This window comes from Crinia signifera, chromosome 3 (assembly GCF_055691185.1).
Source record: "Crinia signifera chromosome 3, ASM5569118v1, whole genome shotgun sequence".
Classification (NCBI taxonomy): domain Eukaryota; kingdom Metazoa; phylum Chordata; class Amphibia; order Anura; family Myobatrachidae; genus Crinia; species Crinia signifera.
Genome location: NC_139219.1, coordinates 221,901,826 through 221,924,518, shown reverse-complemented (window position 1 = coordinate 221,924,518; position 22,693 = coordinate 221,901,826). Strand labels below are relative to the sequence as shown.

At 44.0% G+C, this 22,693-nt stretch overlaps 1 protein-coding gene across 5 annotated transcripts in view; it reads left to right on the top strand.

Moving 5' to 3' along the window:
* TNK2 (tyrosine kinase non receptor 2) overlaps positions 1 to 22,280 on the top strand; it is a 155,996-nt gene extending 133,716 nt beyond the window's left edge. For all 5 annotated transcript variants that reach the window (XM_083177499.1, XM_083177500.1, XM_083177497.1 and 2 more), the window contains 4 exons: positions 2,904 to 4,333; positions 10,078 to 10,173; positions 16,807 to 16,934; positions 21,907 to 22,280. In XM_083177499.1, the coding sequence (XP_083033625.1) occupies positions 2,904 to 4,333; positions 10,078 to 10,173; positions 16,807 to 16,934; positions 21,907 to 21,910 (1,658 nt within the window). In that variant the 3' untranslated portion in view covers positions 21,911 to 22,280. The remainder of the gene's footprint in view (positions 1 to 2,903; positions 4,334 to 10,077; positions 10,174 to 16,806; positions 16,935 to 21,906) is intronic.
* Positions 22,281 to 22,693: the final 413 nt, after the last annotated feature.

Here is a 22,693-nt window from a genome sequence, read left to right as displayed (position 1 = left end):
ACTGAGCAATATATTGCCCCTTTGTGTACACAGCTTTACGGTAAATAAAATATATACATTTATTAAACAATGTACATATTCATACGTAAACCTCCCTGGGGTATCAAATTGAACAGATCATAAGCAATTAATTGTAAAAAATAAATGTATAAAATAAAACAATATTCCCCACACATAGGTCTTCTTGTGCGCTCACAAATTGGAAAATGTGAGCGGGTAGGTGTATTAATATTGCTTAGGTATAAATCCATATATCCACATTATTTGAATAAGCAGATAATGAGTATCAATAGGTTGGGATCCGGACAACAGGTCTACAGCAAAAAGGTCGACAAGCAAAAAGATTGACAAGCAAAAAGGTCGACATGCAAAAAAAGGTTGGCATTCAAAAAGGTCGTCACAAGCATTAGTTCGGCAGTGAAAAAGTCGACATGGGTTTTTTGGAGCCGACATGTGCCGACAGGCGGTATTTCATGGCCTATCATCCACTAGGCGTGGTGGGAGGATAAAATAGTGTGCCCGAAGCATTGCGAGTGCAGCGGTGCACTTCAAACTGAGTCCATGTCAACTGTGTCGACATTCAGGTAAAAAAAACCCTGAAAACCCTGTCGACCTTTTGACTGTCAACCTAATGCTTGTGTCGACCTTTTTGTATGTCGACCTTTTGCTTGCCGACCTTTTTGCTGTAGACCCCTTGTCCCACTTTCAAATGGTTTTGGTGGTATATGATGTTTAAATACTACCAGCAAACCATGCTCATTTCCTCCAGCTTACACTCCAGATCCTGACTATAGTTGAAATCAATCACCTGCACCTCCTTAATTAGGCACAGCTGGTCAGACTGTGTAATATGCTGTCCGGGGTCCCGTTAGCAGGGGACAAACAGTACCTCGTGTTTACTTGGGGGATCTGTAGGTCCATGGTCCTGGACTGCTGCGGCCGCACCATCCGCCAGCACAAAGATCAAGGTCTTGCGTTGTTGGTGTCCAGCACTCATGTAGTTTTTACAGTACTTCCTGCTTACAGTCGGTCAATGCCGCATGTAGAAGCAATGAAGTTAGTGGCTACTGATGCGCTCTGGGGGTAGGAAGTCAGCTTGTCAGGCAATTTTGGGTGAGGAAACCGATGCTTTAGGACGCATTTCGCCGCACTCAGTGCGGCTTTTTAAACAGAAATCTGTTTACTAAATGTAATTGTTGGTTTGTATTTTAAGCGCCACTACATTTAAGTAAATATTTGATGACTTTTTTTTATGATCCCTGATTTGTCCCTATACTCTCTAATGTCTGAAAATATATTTGTAATAGCCACATGCCACAATAATGGTAATGTGTAACACATTAGACTATAGAATTGTTAAAATGTGGACAGGCCTGCTGGGACACCTCTTTCAATCTATTCAATGTCATTTGTTATGTCTTATATTAACTTTCGGAAACAGTCGTTCCACGTAGCGTTCCACGTCGAAAATGACGTGCAACGCTAATTTGACAATTAAGTGTTCCTTTAACGACAATGCAGAGTTGAATCTTCAAGGACTATCAGAAATATTGGCCAGGATTGATTACCACCCTTAGTCTACTGATAGATCACAGTGCAAAATGACAGAGAATTGCTCCATTGGGCATTATCTATTGACTGCCAGTGCGCAAACACTTGAATTCCCTCCACATAAGGGAGGTGCAGAGTTAGCCTTTTATTATAAAGGCTATCTGGAGCCGAGATATAATTTTCCCTTCAATGAACAGGTTTTTCAAGGTTGGCTGTTGCAGCATCTTGGCTAGCGGAGTAAAATTCATATAACATACAATTGTTTATGTACAGACTAAAATCACAACAGCACCTTCCGTTGTAATGGGACATGTGTAATCATTGGTATGTCATGTGCATGTGCTTGCTTTCTTATTTGCATGATTGTATCCAAAAAAATTCTTGATTTTCCCTTACATAGAAATCTAAGCAACATTTTACATTTTTCCCCTGAAGATTGATTGTGGAGTTAATTTTCTGTTTGTGGTTATCACATTAGTAGAGTATTAAGTACAAGTTCTCATAATATCGAAACCTTCCATCTGTCACAACCCATGGATTTTTTTTGTGTGCCATTATAGAACATTTTCTCACTTTAAAAATGTTATATGTAATAAATGTTTCATGGCTGGGAAATAAGAGAAAGGAGAGAACGCACTGCATAGAATAAAGATGGCATAAGAAATTTACATTGATTACATTTACAGTGTAGGTCATGGGGAAATGCTCTATGACAGTGATGGCTAACCTGGACACTCCAGCTGTTGTTGATCTACACATCCCAGCATGCCCTGCATCAGTTTCAGCATGGCCAAATAGTAGCAGGGCATGCTGGAATGTGTAGTTCAACAACAGCTGGAGTGTCAAGGTTAGCCATCACTGCTTTATGATGATCAAAGAATGATCAAATATTTAGTGCATTGATTATCAAGGGCCTAATTCAGCATGAATCGCTAATTCGAGAATTTGCAATCCGTTCTAATAATCTAATGATTGCGCATGGCATTTTATAGGTGTTTTTGTGAAAATTTGGGCATGCCCAGATGTTTTTTTAAGTGGATCTCTGTCCGTGATGACCAATTCCAGCCTAGTCCTATCAGATTAGTGGAAGTCCTAGACTGGCACAGATGGAAAAAACTTTGATTATTTAGCTTTTACGAATGGATCTGCAAATGTATCGCTATTTGCGATGCATTCACAAATTTGCAAGGGGCGTTTATTCTTTCAGGTCAGCAACTTTTTTAATCACAGGCAACTGCTTTTACTCTTACGAGCGATCCGTGCTGAATTTGGCACCATGTCTGGTCATTTAGGTGCATTCTTTATTTTGTGTTTTAGTTGTATCATTAAAATATGAATTTATTTTGCTTTAGAACCCATATACAATCCTGTCAACGGAGACGACGATTCTATTTCATCTGGAATAAAGAAGCTCTCCCTCAAGAAAACAACAACCTCAAAAGGACTGAAATTGGTTAAACCTTCTGCACGGGTGTCTGGCACTAAAGTGACTGACCGACAGCTGCTTGGAATTAAGAGTTGTAGTTTTTCTTCAGGAGATGTGGCCTTGATAGACTTTGGAGAGGACATCAGTCCGCTAAGCCCAGGCTTTGTTTCTCCTCTAGTTGAACAGACTGCTCCTTCTTTAGCTAAATTAGCTATGGATGCCTTCTCATTGCTTGATAAAACTCCTCCCCAGAGCCCCTCACGCTCACTTCCTCGTCCTCTCCATCCAACTCCTGTGGTTGATTGGGACACTAAACCTCTTCCAGCTCCTCCGGCTTATGATGAGGTGGCACAGGATGAAGATGACTTTGAAGTATGCACTATAAATAGCCCTGATGTTATTAGGACAAAGGTAACAATGAATCTACTTCAGAGAGCCAGAGAAAAAGGAGAAACTAACTATGGACATGTCCTGGAAGCTGAGAAGTGTCCAGCCATTAAAGTGGAAGACAATCTGTTCCTTCCCACAAAGGATATGAAGCAGCCCAACTATTCTCAAACATCTGAAATCTTTGAGGAGCTACAGCAAGAATGCATGAAGAGGCTTAATGTTCCTCCATCCTCTTCATTGGCATCAACCCCAAGCCCAAGCTCCTCTTTTGCCAACATTAATGTGACTGTATCAGAGGACAAACCACAAATACCCCCAAGAATACCTATACCTCCCAGACCAATTAGACGTAATGAGCATGACCGCTGGTCTGGAGAGCTGTCTCCGGCTTTTGGAGCAGAAGAAGTGGGACGGCCACCATTACTGCCTCCACGGGATTTACTGTCTCAGCCCACATCCAGGACTCCAAGCCCTATGGCTTTTCAGGTGGGCTCACCCCAACAGAGGTCTAACCTCTGTTCTCCCATGTTCATTGGGTTATCTACTTCTCCAGGGAAACCTATGCCCACCACTCAAAGCTTCGCATCAGACCCTAAATATGCCACTCCTAAAGTTATACAAGCCCAGGGTAAAGATGCTTCCAAAGGTCCTTGCATATTGCCTATTGTGAAAGATGGTAAGAAAGTTAGCAACACTCATTACTACCTTTTACCTGAGAGACCTTCTTACTTGGACAAATATGAGAAATTTTTCAAGGAGGCCCGAAGTCCAGAGGAGACTTCAGTGAGCAGAAGTATCACTACGGCCACTGTTAGGCCGATGGTGCAGCAAACGGACTGTAAAGCCAACTTTTCATCTAACAACAGCAACTGTTCATCCAAGAATGCTGTCAAGACCACCTGTAGTCTGCAAAAAATTGTTTACGATGGCCCCGATAATTTCAGGCCCACAGAAAAAATCAGACTGGTGAGTTTAATTTAACCTCATGTTGCGATAAAAAACTGGCAGATCTGTTTTAATGTGTAACTATTGTGTCCCCAGAATGATCTCATACAGCCTAGAAAGATATTATGCAAACAGTGTGTAGGCTGCTATCACTGTGTAAAGGGTAAATGTTTACCTATTAATCTTGTTAAACAGTTGGTAATTGATCTGAGATTAGAGCACTGCAAGCATTTTTACAAACTGTTGTCACTCTTAAAGCTACAGTGCTGCAGAAGCAGAGTTTGTCCTGCTGTATATATTTCTTTTTAGTCAATAATTATGTACCAGCAAAAGAGATAATGGGGGAAATTTACTAAGATGTGTATTCTAATTCACATATGATGTTTCTATGGGAACCCAATCAAAATCTACTTCTCATTTATTTAGCACCCTAGAAGATAGTAAACAGGATCTGATTGGTTGCCCATAGCAACATCACATGTGAAGTAGAATACACATCTTAGTAAGTTTCCCCCAATGGGTGAAATGTAATAGGAAATCAAACTGGTTTTGCTGTGTAAATGATTGCTGCTTTAAAAAAACTGGAGATTTCTTACCTCTAACTTTCTGAATCTCTCATCCTGCAGTATTAAATTTACCCCAATGAATGTCACATTTCAGTTGAAAATATACCCACACTTGAATAGGTAATTCATGCAGTATGTGGGCTCATATGAATATATTAATGATTAATGAGTACTTTAAAAGCATAATTAGCTTCTAGTTTAAATACCTGTGTTTTACACATTAGCCGACAGTGCAAACGATACAATAGTGCTAACAATTCCCCTTGAACTAGCTTGAACTCCTGGACAAACGATATAGTGCATACACCTCAAACGGCATCATTAACAATATCGTTCAGTGGCCACATCCAGGGGACCAGTAAGAATGTGACTCACCCTCCGTGTTACAAAGTGCTATTCTCTGGCTTTCTGAGTGCATGTGTTCTCAATGTAACATTGTGTATTCATGTAAGGAATGAAAATGTATATACAGTGGTGTCATTTATATTACATGGAGGATATTTACAATGCCAGAAATATAAGCAACTGAAATTCCATTTGCTACTTGTATCACCCCATTATCACAGACAGAGTGACAGAGGGTGCTGATTGCCACTTGAGCAAATACTGTATTTGTGAGGACCTTGGATCAGAACTCTCCTTATGAACTGTAAAAAACGTCTTTCATTTTACAGATCTACAGAATGAGGGTTCTTTATATGGATATATTTGTAGAATATGGGATGTGGGAACAACCAGTACCTGTTACTGTTATTTAGTCTGCACATTTTGTAAAGAGATGATACATAAGATAAACCAATCTATGTAACAAATAGATAGGTACTTATGTATTATCTGGGCTCCCATGTTAAATGCACCCCATTTTTTCATACCCCTACTATCCAACTAAGCATGGAGTTGATTTTATATAGTGTGGCGAGTGCAGCGAGCCACCGTGCCCGAAGCATGGCGAGCGCAGCGAGCCCCGCGAGGGGACGCGGTCTCATAAGAAAAATGGGAGCCCAGATATTACATAAGTACCAATAGATATCTATAATGGTAGCCATTGAAAAAAACATAAACATAGTGTCCTCTTACAAAATCACAGATTTTTATTTGCAGCCCCATAGAGATGTGTATTAAAATACAGTCTGGTGCTATTGTAAGTGTGCCATAGGCACAGGGCCGGCGCCACCACTAGGCAAGGTTAGGCATTTGCCTAGGGTGCCGGCCACTGGAGGGCGGTAGGGAGCTGGCCTGGCCAGCAGCAGCAGCAGGAGGAAGCTGCTACGCAACGCACGTTGCTACCGCAGAGGAGAGAGGAGGAACAAGAAGGTGAAGGCAGCGGCTGCAGAGAGAAACTCCACACCCACACAGCAACAACAACAACTGCAGCTTGCTTGTGAGTATAATTCAGACCCCTGTCCCCCCCGTCCCCATCCCCCGCCAGAGCCCGCCCGTGTACATGGCTGCCGGCCTGCCGCCAGCGCTGACAGACAGTAGTCAGTCAGTCGCCCGGACGGTCATCAGGCCTACTAAGTACAGCAGCCAGCGGGAAACTTCGGCGGCGGGGCGGCGGCAGCCCCTGCCCCCGCTGGCAAGACAGTGTGAATGCACTGCTCCCCCACCCGGTGCCGTGCCCGTGCGCTTAGACACCGACACAGCAGGCATGAAAATCTCCGGCGGGTGGAGGAGCCGCCGCCGCCCGCCCCCTTCCCCCTCCTACCCACCCAGCTACTCAGTCAGTGTCACTCTGATATGCCACCCACTGCCAGTCATCTGGATGGTGGCATGTGGCAGTGATAATTTTACAAGGTGCGCTTCCTATCTCTATGAGGGGGGTCATCTCATATAGGATGGTGGCAGTTTTTTTTTTACAAGGTGTCGCTTCCTCCCTCTATAGGGGGGGGGGGGGCGGTATCCTATAGGTTTGCCTAGGGCGCCTAGATGCCTTGCATAGGCATGCAGTAGATCGTGGGCATCATTTCAGGGGTATATTTGATTGAGTAGTATGAGCACATATAGCATATTCATTTGTTTCTAAGGTTTAAGCTTGCAAGCAGGGCCCTCCGACCTCTATATCAGTTTGTTAATACCCAGTTTGTTTTATCACTGTTGTTTCCAATTGTAAAGCGCAGCGGAATATGTTGGTGGCAAAGTGTGTTTGAGTAATAAATAATCTTTGGGCAATCTGGTGTGTTCTTGGTCATATTTGACCATATGGGAGTACAATATGTGATGGTTCATAATATTTAGTGTTTTTGCAAATGTACCCATTGTTTTCATTGGAGCATGCCACAGTTCCCCTCTCAATGGTTATCTTTGCATAATCTCAAATGTTTTGTTTGAGTTAGAAATGCTAATGTCTGCTAACCTAAACAACCATAAAATGGCTGCCTACTGTCACAATTGATATCCGGTCCATACGTCGACAGTCACTAGGTCAACCACTAATGGTCAACAGTGACTTGGGTGACACCTATAAAGGTTCAACATACCCTGGTCGAAATGAACAGAAGGTCAACATAAGCAAAAAGTCGGCATTGACATGGTTGACATTAGTTTTACATATAGATGTTTTTGACTGACTTTAGGGCCCTACATACGCAGAGATGTGTGCCAGAGATACATAACGGGAGATTCAGCACAAGAGATTTCACTCTTGTGGCTCATTTCAGACAATGAGCCACATACAGAGAGATTTGTGTCAGAGATTCAAATTGGGAGATTCAGCACGGGAGATTTCAAATCTGTCACAGAAAGTGAAGTAAAAAACACTGCACTTCATCACAAAAATGTTATTATTACTGAACACATCTAGCACATAACTAATGTCTTCTTTAATAAGTATTCTTTCACCTCCCCCTAATATTCCTGGTTCCCAAAATCCAGAGGACAAAGTGCGTGGGGTCCCCTGGATTTTGGGGACCAGCACCAGGCTCTTGAGCTGGCCCTGGTTTCCAATATACGGGGGACAAAATGAATAGGGGTCCCCCATATTTTGGAGACCAGCACCAGGCTCCACTAGCAGGGGGTGTAATGCCATAGCCAGGGGACACGCTTGATGGTGTCCCGTGGCCAAAGCATTACCCACCCTAACTAGTCAGCCCAGGCCGGGAGTTTTTGGGGAGGTGGGGACCCCCCCCAAATAAGGGGGTCCCCCCTCTCCAGGGCACCCCAGGCCTGGGCTGCAGCCCGGGGCTATCCCCTGCACCCCTGGGCGGTGGGTGCAGGGTTGATAGCTTGTTTAACAGTAATATTGTCTTTTACAGTAGGACTACAGGTCCCAGCAAGCCTGCCCCACATGCTGGCACTTGGGAGAACCACAGGTACCAGCATGTGGGGCATTAAAGGCCCGTCGGTACCTATAGCCCCCCTGTAAAGTAAATATTAAAATAAAACACAAACACAGATGTTTTAGTATTTTATTAACTGCATCTGGTCTTCACCCAGGGGGGCTCCTGCCCCCCCCCAGGGCTTCTGCGGTGTCTTCACCTGGGGGCAGCGGCCCCCTTAGCTCTTTTGCATGGCCGCCGCCTCCCAGGGCTTCTGCCTCTTCATCTGTGTTCTTCACCTGGGGGCGGCGGCCTTTTAAGCTCTTTTGCATTGGCCACGCCTCCCAGGACTTCAGGAGCTATTCTCTCCTCCTCCGCCGTCGGACTGACTGCCCCTACCCTGTCTCGAGCTGGCTAATATAGCGAGCCGTTATTGGCTGGCCACGGCCATTTTGAAATTTAATTATTTTTTTTTTTTTACATTTCTGCCGCCCCGCTGCCGCCGAGAGGAGAGGTGAGGTGGGGGGTGGCGATGGGTGCTACTGCTGGTGGGGGAGGGGGGTCAGGGGTGGCGGCGGCGGGTTCTGCGGCGCGGGGTGCGGCGGGTCTGCGGCGTCCGCAGTCGCTCGGCCCTGCTCATCTGCCCGCAGCCACACATGCGGGAGATGAGCAGGAGCTTTCTGAGCGACTGCTGTGAATTGTACAGCCCGTCCGTTCTGAATCTTGGACAGATTCAGAACGGCGGGTGCGCACATGTAAATCGCTGTGTGGGCTATATACACAGCGATTTACATGCATCTTCAGGCATTTTCTGAGCGATTTGTTAGAATCGCTCAGAAAATGCCTGAATATCGTGCTGTATGTGGGGCCCTTTAGTTTATAAAGATGTAGCCACGCTCACCTATTCTGTTGGCCCGCTAGCCTGGCTTCATTGTCGGGCCATGGGAAATGTCCCGTTTTGGCGCACTGTAATTACACTACTTCGCAGCCAGGTGGCGATTGCTCCAATAATGAAAATGACAGTACAGTGCTGCAGATGGATATATGAAGCACCATTGCTATTTAATGTCACACCCTTGCTTCCCCTTTACCTGTGTACAGTATGCAGAACTTACTGTAGCTCCATAAGGGTGGGCTTCCTTGTGGCCGATAGTCTCGGACCACCACCGTGTTGTACAATAATTATGCTACACAGGCGCTCATTCAGCCCCAGGGTCTCGGTGGGGAAATGTATGCCGAGCTTAGCTCCATGAGAGTGGGCTAAACTCAGCATACATTCCCCATGAGTCCCTGGGGCTGAATGAGTGTCTACAGTACATCACTATGTGAATAAGACACACAAGCCGACTGATTCAAATGATATGCAGCATTCCTCTAGTCTGTGTGCCACCACGGCTGTACCTTCATACGAAATGCTACATTACACTATTTTCCAGTAAAAATGCATAGAAAGACACCCAGCGTTAGTAAATGCACTCGCGTCTTGGCGCGACTAGAAGGGCTGTATAACAAGATTGCAGCAACGATGAGGGAGGACAATATCTGTACTGTGACATCACTGCATTCAGCAAATAATTCTCTGCTCTGTCATTTTTCTGATCAGAAACTGAAACATGTTGCACACCCCATAGTTGCCATTTTATCATGCTAATGTTTGAGCCTACCCTTACAGATGGGCTGACCATGCAGACCCAGGAGCATGGCACAGCATATACATAACATTTGTAATGTTCTTCTACAATATTGCAATTTTATGAGGGACCCCTTATGTTTAAGAAGGCTTTCTTAAAAATAATGGACTATCTCTAATATTAAACTATTTTAATTATACTCCATTAAAGATTTACTGTCTCGCAGTAGCTATTATTCCCCCTTCTTTGCATGAGTGTTTGGACTTCTGTATCATTTATCAGGTGGTAACATTGCAATTATTCCCCATTCCCAGGTTCAGGACATGGTCCATGGAGTAACCACAGAGGAGTGTCAGACAGCCCTACAGAACCATGGCTGGAATGTTCAGAAAGCTATCCAGTACCTAAAGGTATGGTAAATACTCGATCAACTCTTTGGGTTATATTTACTAAAGGGCAGGTTTTCAGGAGTGCAACCAATCAGTGAACAATCAGGAAAATCTTCAGTTTTCTGCTTCTGATCATTTTTTCTATGCTAATTGGATATTCCCATTAGTTGCAATTTGATGTAACAAAGCTGCTTCACGGGGCTGCACTAACTAATTTTATATGCGATCTGGTACATTGAAAAACCCCATGTCGACCTTTTGACTGTTGATGTCCCCATGTCAACTTATGCTTGTGTCGACCTAATGACCCTGTCGACCTAACCCATGTCGGCCTTCAGTCATGTTGACCTTTCTGTACGTTGACCTTCCTGCATGTCGACCTTAATGCACTTTGACCTAATGGTGTCGACCAACATGCCCATTGATCCATACCCTGCAAGTGTAAGTGTATCTGGTATGCAGTTGTATAAATATGGTGCTAGCATAAGACCAGAGTCACCACACAAGCTGCGGAAAGCCAGGAAAAGTAGGAATGATGCTGCTATTAATTGCTGCATTGACAAAACATACTAGATTCAATCAAATTTGAAAACAAAAAAAATATTGATCTGTGGGAACATATGGCCTTATTCTAGTTCACTCTTTCTGAATCCTTCTTAGATGGACAAAACCATGTGCACTGCAGGTGGGGCAGATGTTACTTGTGCAGAGAGAATTAGATTTGGGTGGGGTTTTACTTCAAAGTGAGATCTATATTGCAGTGTAATAATATAGCAGTCTGTATTTACCCTGCACAGAAACAAAATAACTCACCTAAATCTAATTCTCTCTGCACATTTTACATCTGCCCCCCTGCTGTGCACATGGTTTTGTCCATCTAAGAAGGATTTTGTCAGAAAGAGTGAACTAGAATAAGGCCAGAGTGTTCACTCTAGGATTTTTTTAGGGCAGGGTACTGACCACCAGGCGGATTACTTTTTCAATCGGCAGGGCACATTTTATATTAGAAATTTACATTACAAACAAGAAAATAAAATATATATAAAAAATTGCACACTGCGCTAGGATTACGCCCTTTAAACATTGTCATACTCTGCTATGCCCATTACATAGTCTGTTGTAATGACATTTACACATTATGGCACACACTGTAATGCCTCTTACACATTATACCACACACCATAATGCTCATTACACATGATGGCATACACCGTGAGTTCTCAGCGGCATGTCAGCACAGTAGGGAGCACAGTGCCACACTGAAAAAGGGCAGGGTTCATTTTGAGGTTTTAAAAATGTGGAGGGAGCGCACCCTGCAAAAGAAACTTAGAGGGAACACAAAAAGATGGAGAAGAATTAGGCCATTTATATTTGAGTATGTACAAGTGTATAGGCAATACGTTACAGCAGGTTTGGCCAGGCTTTAAACAATAATGTCAGCATACAGATGGTGCGCCTGTAGTCTTTGCAGGGGCTGGCGGTGGATTCGCCACGTGCAGCCCCGCCAGACTCCGCGTGCGTCCCCTTACAACGGAGCTCCCCCCGCTGCTCACTGCCGGTCCCTGCCACGTTCAACCACCTCCCCGCTCCCCCCCCCCCCTTAACCCTGCCTGTCTCCCTGAAGCGGAGACGGGCAGGGTTCCCGTCCCCCGCCGATGGCAAACTGGGACGCGCATGCCTTGGCACTGGATGAGCGGTGCTACATCTGTAACTTTCATATAGTAGGAGGCACACTAGTCAATATGCTGAATTTATTAAGTGGACACTAAAGAGCATGTGCATATTCAGAGGTATGACATAATGCAATACATCTGTACTTCATGCAAGCTGCCGTGTCTACAGTATTTCTGATCTGATCTATTCCATTGTATGTGTTGGAGGGGAGCAGGGTATTACACCTCAGTTAATGTCAAAATCTGGTAGGTTGTAAATGGCTGTTTAGTCACTACTGTGTTTATATGAGGTAGAGATAAGTGGCGTAGATAGAAGTGCCAGTTTCAATTCTCTCTCTCTGTGAAGTGCCAGTTTTCAATTCTACATTTCTTTACACTAGTCATCCACCGAAAAGGGGGCAGGCACTGATGTCATGAAATGTCACAGGCATCCCTACACCTGTGTTCTCAGGGGAACGCAGAGTGTTTTTATGGGGATGCCCTGCGACCGCCCCCTGCCTTCCCCTGGCCCTCCCTGTCTGGAGCGAATGGCTTGGCGAGTGTAAAACTCAACAACTATGCATGCACGCACACGCGCAGACCCTGAACATCAGGGAAGGGGCTGAATTCGGACCCATGCTTTGTTAGATGTAGCTGTAACTATACTAGATTGTAAGCTCCTCCGAGCAGGGCCCTCTTCCCTCCTCTTGTCAAAGCCCACTTCTCTTCACATTTCACTCACAGCTGCTCAAACACTCAGTGACCATCTTCTTCCGCATACTCATCTCCATCATTGGCCTCAAGCCTCCTATAGCGTGTTGATTGAGTCCTCACTACTTATATTTAAGCTGTAATGTGTATTGAACTGTGGCACTCTTTATTTGTACTCTATTTTTGTTATTTATTCAATGTTATGCCAAGCTTTGTCTCCCTGTACTGTTCCTTTGTACGGCGCTGCGAAACACTTGTGGCGCCTTAAAAATAAAATTATAATAATAATAGGTTAATGTCAACAAAGACTGACAGGTTATTTTGAAGTTTGTAAGTATAATGAAAAGTATAGCTGTTCTTTACATGGCTCATAATAAAAATGACTTGACCACAACTAAATTAAAGTCCTCTGTTAGATGCCTGGCACTGTTATAACAGTCCCACATTTACCCACATTAACACTTTCCTTTATATCGTAAGCTGCATGGTCCCTACTGCAATGTGTGTTCTTTATTCGGGTGTGGTATATGGTCCCGACAGTCGGGATCCCGACAGTCATTAGCCCGACGTCGGAATCCCGACTGCCCGAACTCAGACAGCGGGGCGAGTGCAACAAAGCCCCTTGCGTGCATGGTGGCGAGCGTAGCGAATATTCTATTCTCCCTCTTTAGGGGTCGTGAACCCCCACGAAGGAGAATAGCCGGTGGCCATCGGGACCCCGAGTGTCGGGATCCTGGCGTCGGAAAACTGTCCGGTACACCTTTATTCAGCTCCCATACAGTCACTACTTCTAGCTCTTATACCAAGCATGTCCCTCCAGCTGTTGTGAAGCTACAAGCCCCATCATGCCTTGGCACAGTTTTGCTATTAGGGAATGCTAAAACGATGGCAAGGCAGGGAAGTGTAGTTTTACAACAGCTGGAGGGCCACAGTTTTACATGCTTGTCTTATACTGTATGTCTTTTTGTTAAAGGAAGTAACACATTTGTTGCGTCATTTAGATGGAATAAATGTACAGTTGTTATAAGGCATATTATATTGTATGCAATACAATATAATATCTAGCAACCAGTGAGTGTTGTATCCAATCAATCAAAAGACATTAATAAATAGTTGCTGTTGGTTTCTGCCTTTTGACTGCTTTATTAAAGGGTAATTCCACCCAAAAGCAAAAAATTGAGTTGTATGTGGAATTAAGTGATATAAATGAAAATGTTTTTCCTTCTTTTGTTTCACATAGGGATTTGGAATGACCTAATATGCAGTTTTTTCTGCTGGGCCTGTTAATGCTACCATAGGTTAGTTGTAGCCCCTCCCCTATCGACTTCTGATTTATGTAAATGAGAAGTTCATGGAGGATGAGTTTTTACAACCTTAAACAAGTATCTCCTGGTTATACCTTTTATACAGTACAGGTTGAGTATCCCTTATCCAAAATGCTCGGGACCAGGAGAATTTTGGATAACGGATTATTCCTTATTTTCCTGTTACAGATGTCCCCAGTAAGTTTTTAGCAATTTTTTTTTTTATTTTTCACTTTCTGGAATGTATGGTTTTCAGAATAATTCGGATCAGAGGCGTAACTAGAACCTCGTGGGCCCCATAGCAAAATCTTAAGAGGGCCCCCCCCCCTCCCTTATTGACACCGAAAAGTAAAAAAAAAAGGAAAAGTGGATATAGGGACATGACATCACACGCTCCCACAGGTAGTTAAATACCGCCTTTGTCATCTGTGCATGTACAGATGAGGCTGCGGATTGTTAACCCCCATTGCTCCCCGCTGCCTGCATCGCCAAGTGTGTACGCATGAATATGGTGTGTAAAAGCTCATACACACTGAGTGATTCTTGCGGCTGCCGATATTGACAGCAGGTGGCATCAGTAAGTGCATACTGTACACACTACTTGATGCTGGGGGGGGGGAGGGGGGGTAGTGACGACAGTGTGTTAAAGGTGGTGGCCAGATGACAGTGAGGATTAGCAAATCGTCCAGTGTACACAATGGGTGATATATTGAACTATATCACTCATACCAAAATGAGCAATATCGCTCAATATATTGCCCATTGTGTATGGACCGACTAGTCACCAGAAGTTTAATTAATTAAACTTTGCTGAGCTCACCGCACAGCAGAACTTAACTTCCAGATCTCGCTGTTACGTCTCCAATACTTCTCGACACCGGGGAGATCCGCGCCTGGCCCCCTCCCCCGGTCTCTACCCCCGCTCTGCTACCTCCGGTAAACTCCAGCTGCAGCGGGCAGCCCTGAGCTCCCCTGCCGGGCGGCACGCTGCACATGCAACACCCCCACCCCGGCACACTACACACATCTCTCCATTGTCTGGCACGCTACCCCCGCCCCGCTACCTCTGGTCATCTCCGGGCGCTGCTCCCACTGCACAGGTTACAGCCCTGAGTTCCTCAGCCAGGCGACTCGCTACACATACAACACTCCCGCCCGGAACACTACAGTACACACATCTCTCCATGCCTGGCACGCTACCCCCGCCCCGTACTCTACTCACGCCCTGCTACCTCTGGTAAGCTCCGACTGCGCAGCATGAAAAATAAAGATAAAATGAACTACAGAAGGGTACAGGGTATAGCAAGCTGGTCCTTGGGGCCCCCCCAAGCCCCGGGCCCCATAGCAGCTGCATCCCCTGCACCCACTGTAGTTACGCCACTGATTCGGATAACGGATATTCGGATAAGGGATACTCAACCTGTATCAGAAAACGGTACTCTTTACCTAGAACGGCGCCCGCGATCAGAATCGCGGGCGTCGGGGGTAAAAAATCGCGGTCATCGCGGGCATCGCGGGTAAATCGCGGGTACATCAAAATCGTGTACCCGCGATCACCGCGATTTTCCCATAGGGAACAATGTTAAAAAGCCTAATTGATCGCGATTTTAATGTTAAATGCCTCAATGCCCGCGATTTTCCCATAGGAATCAATGTTAAATGGGCTACAGAGCCCAAATAGACCCAATTAACCCTTAAATGTCACCCCAATTTTTTTACGCCACCCCACGATCCACGCCAACCCGAAGCGTGGCGAGCGCAGCGACCTTTTCATGCCCTACTATCCACGTCGGCGTGGAGTTGAGAATAGAATAGTGTGGCGAGCGCAGCGAGCCACCGAGCCCGAAGCGTGGCGAGCGCAGCGAGCCCCGCGAGGGGACGCGGATACCTTCACAGGTAAACGCGTCCCTTCGCGGGCTTCACAGGTGTCGGCGTCGCCACGGACACCTGTGAAGTCCGCGAGGGGACGCGTATAACTGTGAAGGTATCCGCGTCCCCTCGCGGGGCTCGCTGCGCTCGCCACGCTTCGGGCTCGGTGGCTCGCTGCGCTCGCCACACTATTCTATTCTCAACTCCACGCCGACGTGGATAGTAGGGCATGAAAAGGTCGGAGGACGCGTACCGCCGCCCCTCGCGGGCTCGCTGCGCTCGCCACGCTTCGGGTTGGCGTGGATCGTGGGGTGGCGTCAAAAAATTGGGGTGACATTTAAGGGTTAATTGAGCCTATTTGGGCTCTGTAGCCCATTTAACATTGATTCCTATGGTAAAATCGCGGGCATTGAGGCATTGAATGCAAAATCGCGGTCAATCTGACTTTTTAACATTGTTCCCTATGGGAAAATCGCGGTGATCGCGGGCATCGCGTTGCGGCCGTTTATGTACTGCCCGCGATCCCGCGATCACCCCGATGGGCGCCGTTCTAGGTAAAGAGTACCCAGAAAACTTGCTTTATTGCCATATGTTTATCAAGATATGAAGAAAAGAAGACCCTGTTAGGGGCACTCATATAATCATCATGAGAATAATCAGTTAGCATTTAAAACCACGTTTAATGTACTCTACACTAAGGGGGGTATTCAATGTCAGGGGTACGGCTGTCGAGCAAGCTCGACAGCTGTGCCCCTGTCCTGTTCTCGCTTTCCTCGACTTGAGCTCGGCGGTCGGTATTCAATATCCCGGCCGCTGACAGCGAGAAAGGGGCGTGGCCGCGAGTTGAGGGGGGAAATAGACGAGCTCCGGCCGGGAGCTCGCTTATTTCCGGCTTTTCTCGGCAGAATGACCCCAACAGCTTGTGATATTGTTCTCGTTCTGCTGAGAACCCCTGTTCAATGCTGTCGGGGAAGACAGCATTGAATAGGGCCCCGCAGCCATCTCCCCCGTCGGGAGATGGCTGTTGGAGAATGCCAAACATTGAATATTCCCGTAAGGTGGTGATTCTGGTTGACTAGCAAAGCTGCGAATTTCACACTGCTTTCTTTGTGCTGCAGGTTGAGCAGCTGTTCTGCCTCGGACTGAAGACCCGAGTGGAGTGCCATAAAGTCCTGGAGATGTTTGACTGGAATCTGGAGACTGCTAGCTCCCACCTTCTGGAGTCTTACAACAGCTCCCAGCACAAGTAATGGAACTGTGTTTTCCCATGATTTATATTAACAATACTATATATTCTCTCCATATACACAGACTTCCCCAATAGGTTATATACTGTATGGCAACTCTTACATTATTCTACAGACTTCTATACTATTATAAAAAGGGATAGGGGTATAAGCGACCTACTCTGCCTAACTAATATATAAACCACACTTTTAAATACATATATATTAAGTGTGTGTGATGCACTAAGCACTACAACCTTAAACCTGTGGTATGTGATGAATTAAATAATAATGTTGTGATGTGTACAACTACGTTTACATATAAACAAAATTAATAACACTCCACGAAAATACAAGTGGCTGCAAAAAAGTCTCAAGTGGCCAAGTTTTTCCGACGGAATACAGAGTCAGTGGTAGACAAATGCGCCTTCAGTGTTAAACATAAATTGTGAATATCCTTGAAAATAAAGTGATATACGTACCAGAAAAAAAGAAAAAGATCACTCGTAGCAGTGTCTTTCTAATGTCCACCTCCTGATTGTCCTCCTCATCTGCAACTGAAGAACTCGGATAGAGTATACGGGCCCAAAGGAGAGGAGATATATTATGTTATTAGCAAAATTGCTTAATATACAGCTGGTGATTTGTGATGTTTTACTGCCACCATGTGGTTAAACTTATAGTGCACCCAGTGTATAATGAAAAAAAGGAATAGTAAATTACTCACTTTGGACAGGGGTCCGACAACAACAGGGACCCCTGTGAACCTTTCCAGGTTTAGGTACCTTAAATAAAGAAATCCTCCCATGAAGAGGGGGGGGGGGGGGGAGTGTAAGAAATATATAGTGTGATATTGTTTAAAAAAAGTTTTAATAATAAAAAAAAAATAGGTAATGGACTCGTACAATTTAAACAAAGTATAAACGCTTATCTGAAGTGTGCTTCATGGCTTCATGCACCATGGAGAGTGGAGTTAGTATCCAAGTGACCTGACCAATGCGTTTCATCCCTTTTTCATGTTTGGGACTTCATCAAGGGTCATATGACCCTTGATGAAGTCCCAAACCTCATATGACCCTTGATGAAGTCCCAACCATGAAAAAGGGATGAAACGCGTTGGTCAGGACACTCTACACTAAGGGGTTGATCAAGCATCAATTGCACTGTGTTGCTTGTGAAGAAATGGGCAAAAACGTGATTTAACTGAGTTTGAACACGGGATGATTGTAGGCGCTCGAACCGTTGGAACTAGTATCAGCAAAATGGCTGCACTTGTGAAGTGTTTGAGAGCAGCAGTTATTAATGTTTACAGAGAGTGGACTACCAAGTAGAAAACCGTGTCTCAACGTCAGGCTTGTGGTTGTACTGAATACTTGATCTGAAAGAAGACTTGCCAGAGTTGTCCAGTCCAAAAGAAGAGCAACTGTACATCGAATTGTGGAGAATCTTAATCAATTAGCAACTGTGAAGGTCTCTGAACGAACTTTTCGCTACACATTACACCGTATTGGCTATGGAAGCAGACGACCTGTTTGAAAGCCTCTACTGCAGTGGTGGCCAACCTGTGGCTCTTGAGCCTCATGCGGCTCTCCCCCTTGTAAAGTGAGGCTCCTGCTCCCACTGCTGCCCGCCGCCCACCGTCTGTCCCAGTCCCCCCTGCTGCCGGTTCCCTGAATGCATTCTCCTTCTCAGGGGAGGAGAGCGCGCATCTCTCCTTCCCCTTACTGTGCATCCTTGTGACTGGGCCATCTGCCAATCAGAGCTCGTGGGCCAGCAGCCAATCAGGAGCCGGCCAGCGAGCTTTGATTGGTGGGCGGCCCAGTCACAGGGAAATGAGGGGGAAGGAGACGCGTGGTGTGCTGTGCTCTCCTCCCATCGGTGACATGACAGGAGGACTGCAGGGGGACACCAGACTGTCCTCTCCCCACCTTGCAGCAACAACGGTGAGTGCTGCTGCTGGGAAATTTGCACTGTGGGGGCATACCAGCTTTTTGGCACTGTGGGGTCATACCCGGCACCGCGTGGTGCATACCTGGCACCGTGGGGGGCATATGTATATATGGCACTGCACTATTGGAGGCATATTTGTATCACACCCACCCAAGGGGTCAAAATAGACTACGCCCCTTTTTTGGGCGCATGCGCCTTTGGCGCGCACATGATGTTGGCTCTTTAGCTTGACTACCGATATTTTTCGGCTCTTTACCTCTGACCGGTTGGCCACCCCTGCTCTACTGTCTGCCTTGAACAAGAGCAGATGTCTCCAGTTCGCAAAGGAGCACAAGGATTGGTCAGTAGATGACTGGAAAAGGGTCTTGAGGTCTGAGGGATTGCGTTTTCAATTGCACCATGCAGATGGCAGGGTGCGAATATGGAGAAAACAGCACGAAAGCATGGACCCCAACTGCACTATCACAACACTTCAAGCTGGTGGAGGCAATATTATGGTTTGGGGAATGTTTTCTTGGCATTGTATGGGTCCTTTGATTACTGTGGAACAACATCTGAATGGTCAAGGGTATTTGAGTTATCGCAGATGAAGTATGTTATGTTAATGGTGTACCCTGCCGGGGATGGATACTCCCAGCAGGACAATGCTCCCGGTAATAAAGGTGGCATTGTCCGCAGATGGTTTGAAGAGCATGACAGAGACTTACCTTGCTTAGTTAGCCTGCACAATCACCAGATCTCAATCCAATTGAGAATCTGTGGGATGCGATCGAATGGGCTATCAGGCAGCTGTATCCAGTTCCATCTAATCTTAAGGAACTGGAAAGTGCAGTTCATTGGATATGGTCTCAAATTTCTTATACCACCTACCAACATCTCATAGAGTCCATGCCAAGAAGAATCCATGCAGTATTAAGGGCAAAAGGTGGTCCAACATTGTATTGAATGGGTGGTCATAATAATTTGGCCACTCAGTGTATGTTTTAACCCAAGGGAAATACTTAGAGCTATCATTATCTGCTGACTTATGAAGTAGAGCATTCCTATGCAATCTGGACAAAGGTCCCATAGGCGGACCGAAACGTTGATCACTGTTTGCCATGCTGCCTGATTAAATTAGTCTTTTATCGCTTTAAGACTCCTGCTTTCAAATATATATGTACATTGGACCACATCTGGCCCTCTATATGGATTGTCACCAAAGCTATATATATTAAACAAGATGTGAGTGCCAGCCCCACTGGAATATATATATATATATATATATATATATATATATATATATATATATATATATATATATATATATATATATATATATATATATATATATATATATATATATATACATTTCAGAAAAGAGTACTGGTTTGGCGCTTCCAAATCTATAAAACAATATATACAGTAGTTTTATAGATAATGACTGATGGTTATTTGCTTCTCCTCCAGTATAGTTAGTCAGGACACTCCCCATTTTGTTAGAGTGGCTGCCTATGTTCTCCGTTAGGGACTGTCGTTGTATTGTCGTTGTATTGTCCCATGGATAATATTGCTGAAGGAAGGGATGAGAACAGCGCCCTCTAGTGTAATCATTTTAGTGACTTTTTGGAGGAATAAAGTAATTCTCATACCAGATATTTGTGCTATTTGTGCATTAAGACAAAATGATCTTTCACATCCCTCTGGTCAGGGGCCTGTTTTCCATCAGTCACCTGTCCAATCGGTTCAGGTCTCAGTCTGGTCAGACTTGTTTTATACTGTCATTCGTCAGTCTTGTGGATAAAGGCAAAAAACTCATAGTATTGTGAATTTATGAAGCTTTAATTGCACAAAATATCACACAATGACATACATATAATAAAAAGGTTTAACATCTTACATTAAAAAGCTGGCTTAAAGGCTTAGAGAGTGTTTTTATCCCTCAATGCGTTTTATCTCTTGTGCATACCGCAGTAATGCTGGACTTCGTCTGACGAAGGATTTATTTATTTTAACAACAAATCCTTTATTTACTATAAATTGGTTGTACACCAAATATCAATCCTTTTTTATATAATGGATATATAACCTCCTTACAGAATCATCTCTGTTTGAAGATACAGAATTTTACCCCTGATGAAGTCTGTTATAGCCAAAGTGCCTTGGCATTGTTATGTTATGTACTCATGATTGAGGAACACTCTACTGTACATTCTGTGCAAACCTATTGAAGGACCGTTTGAATAAAATACTTCATCAAATATCAAATACAAAACTTCTCTCTGCTTTCACTGGATTTTTTAATACCTGACATTCTGGTTTAAAGTATAATATTCAGGCGCCATACCACTATTGTGTGTGTATGTATATATATATATATATATATATATATATATTTATTATATTATATACACATCTGCAAAAAATAAGTTCTTAGCTTTGAGATGGAAGTCACTTAGGGACCCAATGCATTTCATCCTGTCAGAAGAAGAAATCTGATAGCACGAAAAGCATTGATATTCCCCTATATGACCTCTATCTCTATGCTAAGAACTTCTTTTTATCATATATATATATATATATAATTATATATATATATATATATATATATATATATATATATATATATATATATATATATATATATATATATATATATATATATATATATATATATAATGGCCCACTGTCATGCACATTGCACTTTATGTTGAATTTCTGAAGGTGGATTAAAAAGTTTGTTATCCAAACAGAAGACCGGTGAGTGTCCTGGATCTTTTATAAATATTTATAATTTAAAAGAGTGGTTTATGTATTAATATAAAAGCGTAGGTCGCTTATACCCCTATCCCTTTTTCCTATAAATCTGTATTAGCGATTTCTCCTTGCTACACATTTAGGGGGTAGCTGACTCCCTTACACTTGTGAGTGTCTACCAGCCACTGTATTGGACCACACAAGTGGCGCTGCATTTTCTCAGTTTGTATTCTATACTATTGTTTGTTTTAGACTTATTTATAGTAGGAATCAGATGTGGTTATAACTTGCTTTAATGTTTTTCAGGTGATGATGTTGCAACGCCTCCGAAGAAGCTGACAACCTGCACAACATACACCTACCTGGACTCCCTTGCTTAATGCATTCATTGGCATGGACATTGCAAAGCGCCTCTTATTTCGGAACCTGCCCACACAGGGCTTCCTCAACCCTGAAGGGTCAACCGTTTAACCAACCCAGTGTTCTGCTACATGGACATGTGTTAATGTTGCATCTTCTCTCTTATAGTGTTTTGTCTGTTCGCTCTCCCTCTCTCTTTCTTGTTGTTAATTTGGAAAAATCTTTGTTTTTATAAAAAAGATGTGTAATTTTAATATATAAATATCTATATATATGACTAGATATATATAAATATAAGATAAAAAGTTTATTTGAAGAAAGACCAGATTGTGGATATTCCTAGTTGTAACTTAGATCTTTTCATTTAATGTTGTGGCTACTGTGAAAGAGATATCTCATAATTGTACAACACAAAGACAAAACGCAGTGGGCAGGGACATTTTTTTTTTAATTAGTTGGTTTACAGTTATCAGCATCATTGTTACAAATACAGACTATGATGCCTTGAACTGAAAAAAGACGAATATTACAGATTTAATTGTTTATTTTTTTTTTTTTTAAAACTACCATACATTTAATGTGGTTTGGTAATAGCCTGGGAGCTGCAGGCAGCCACCAGATTATAATGATTTAGCTACTGAATTTAAAGCCTTTAAAAAATACTGGGTTTAAATCTAGGAGTTAAAGTAAAAATGTCACAGATGCTTGCTATTCACAGGCTGTTACATTTGGG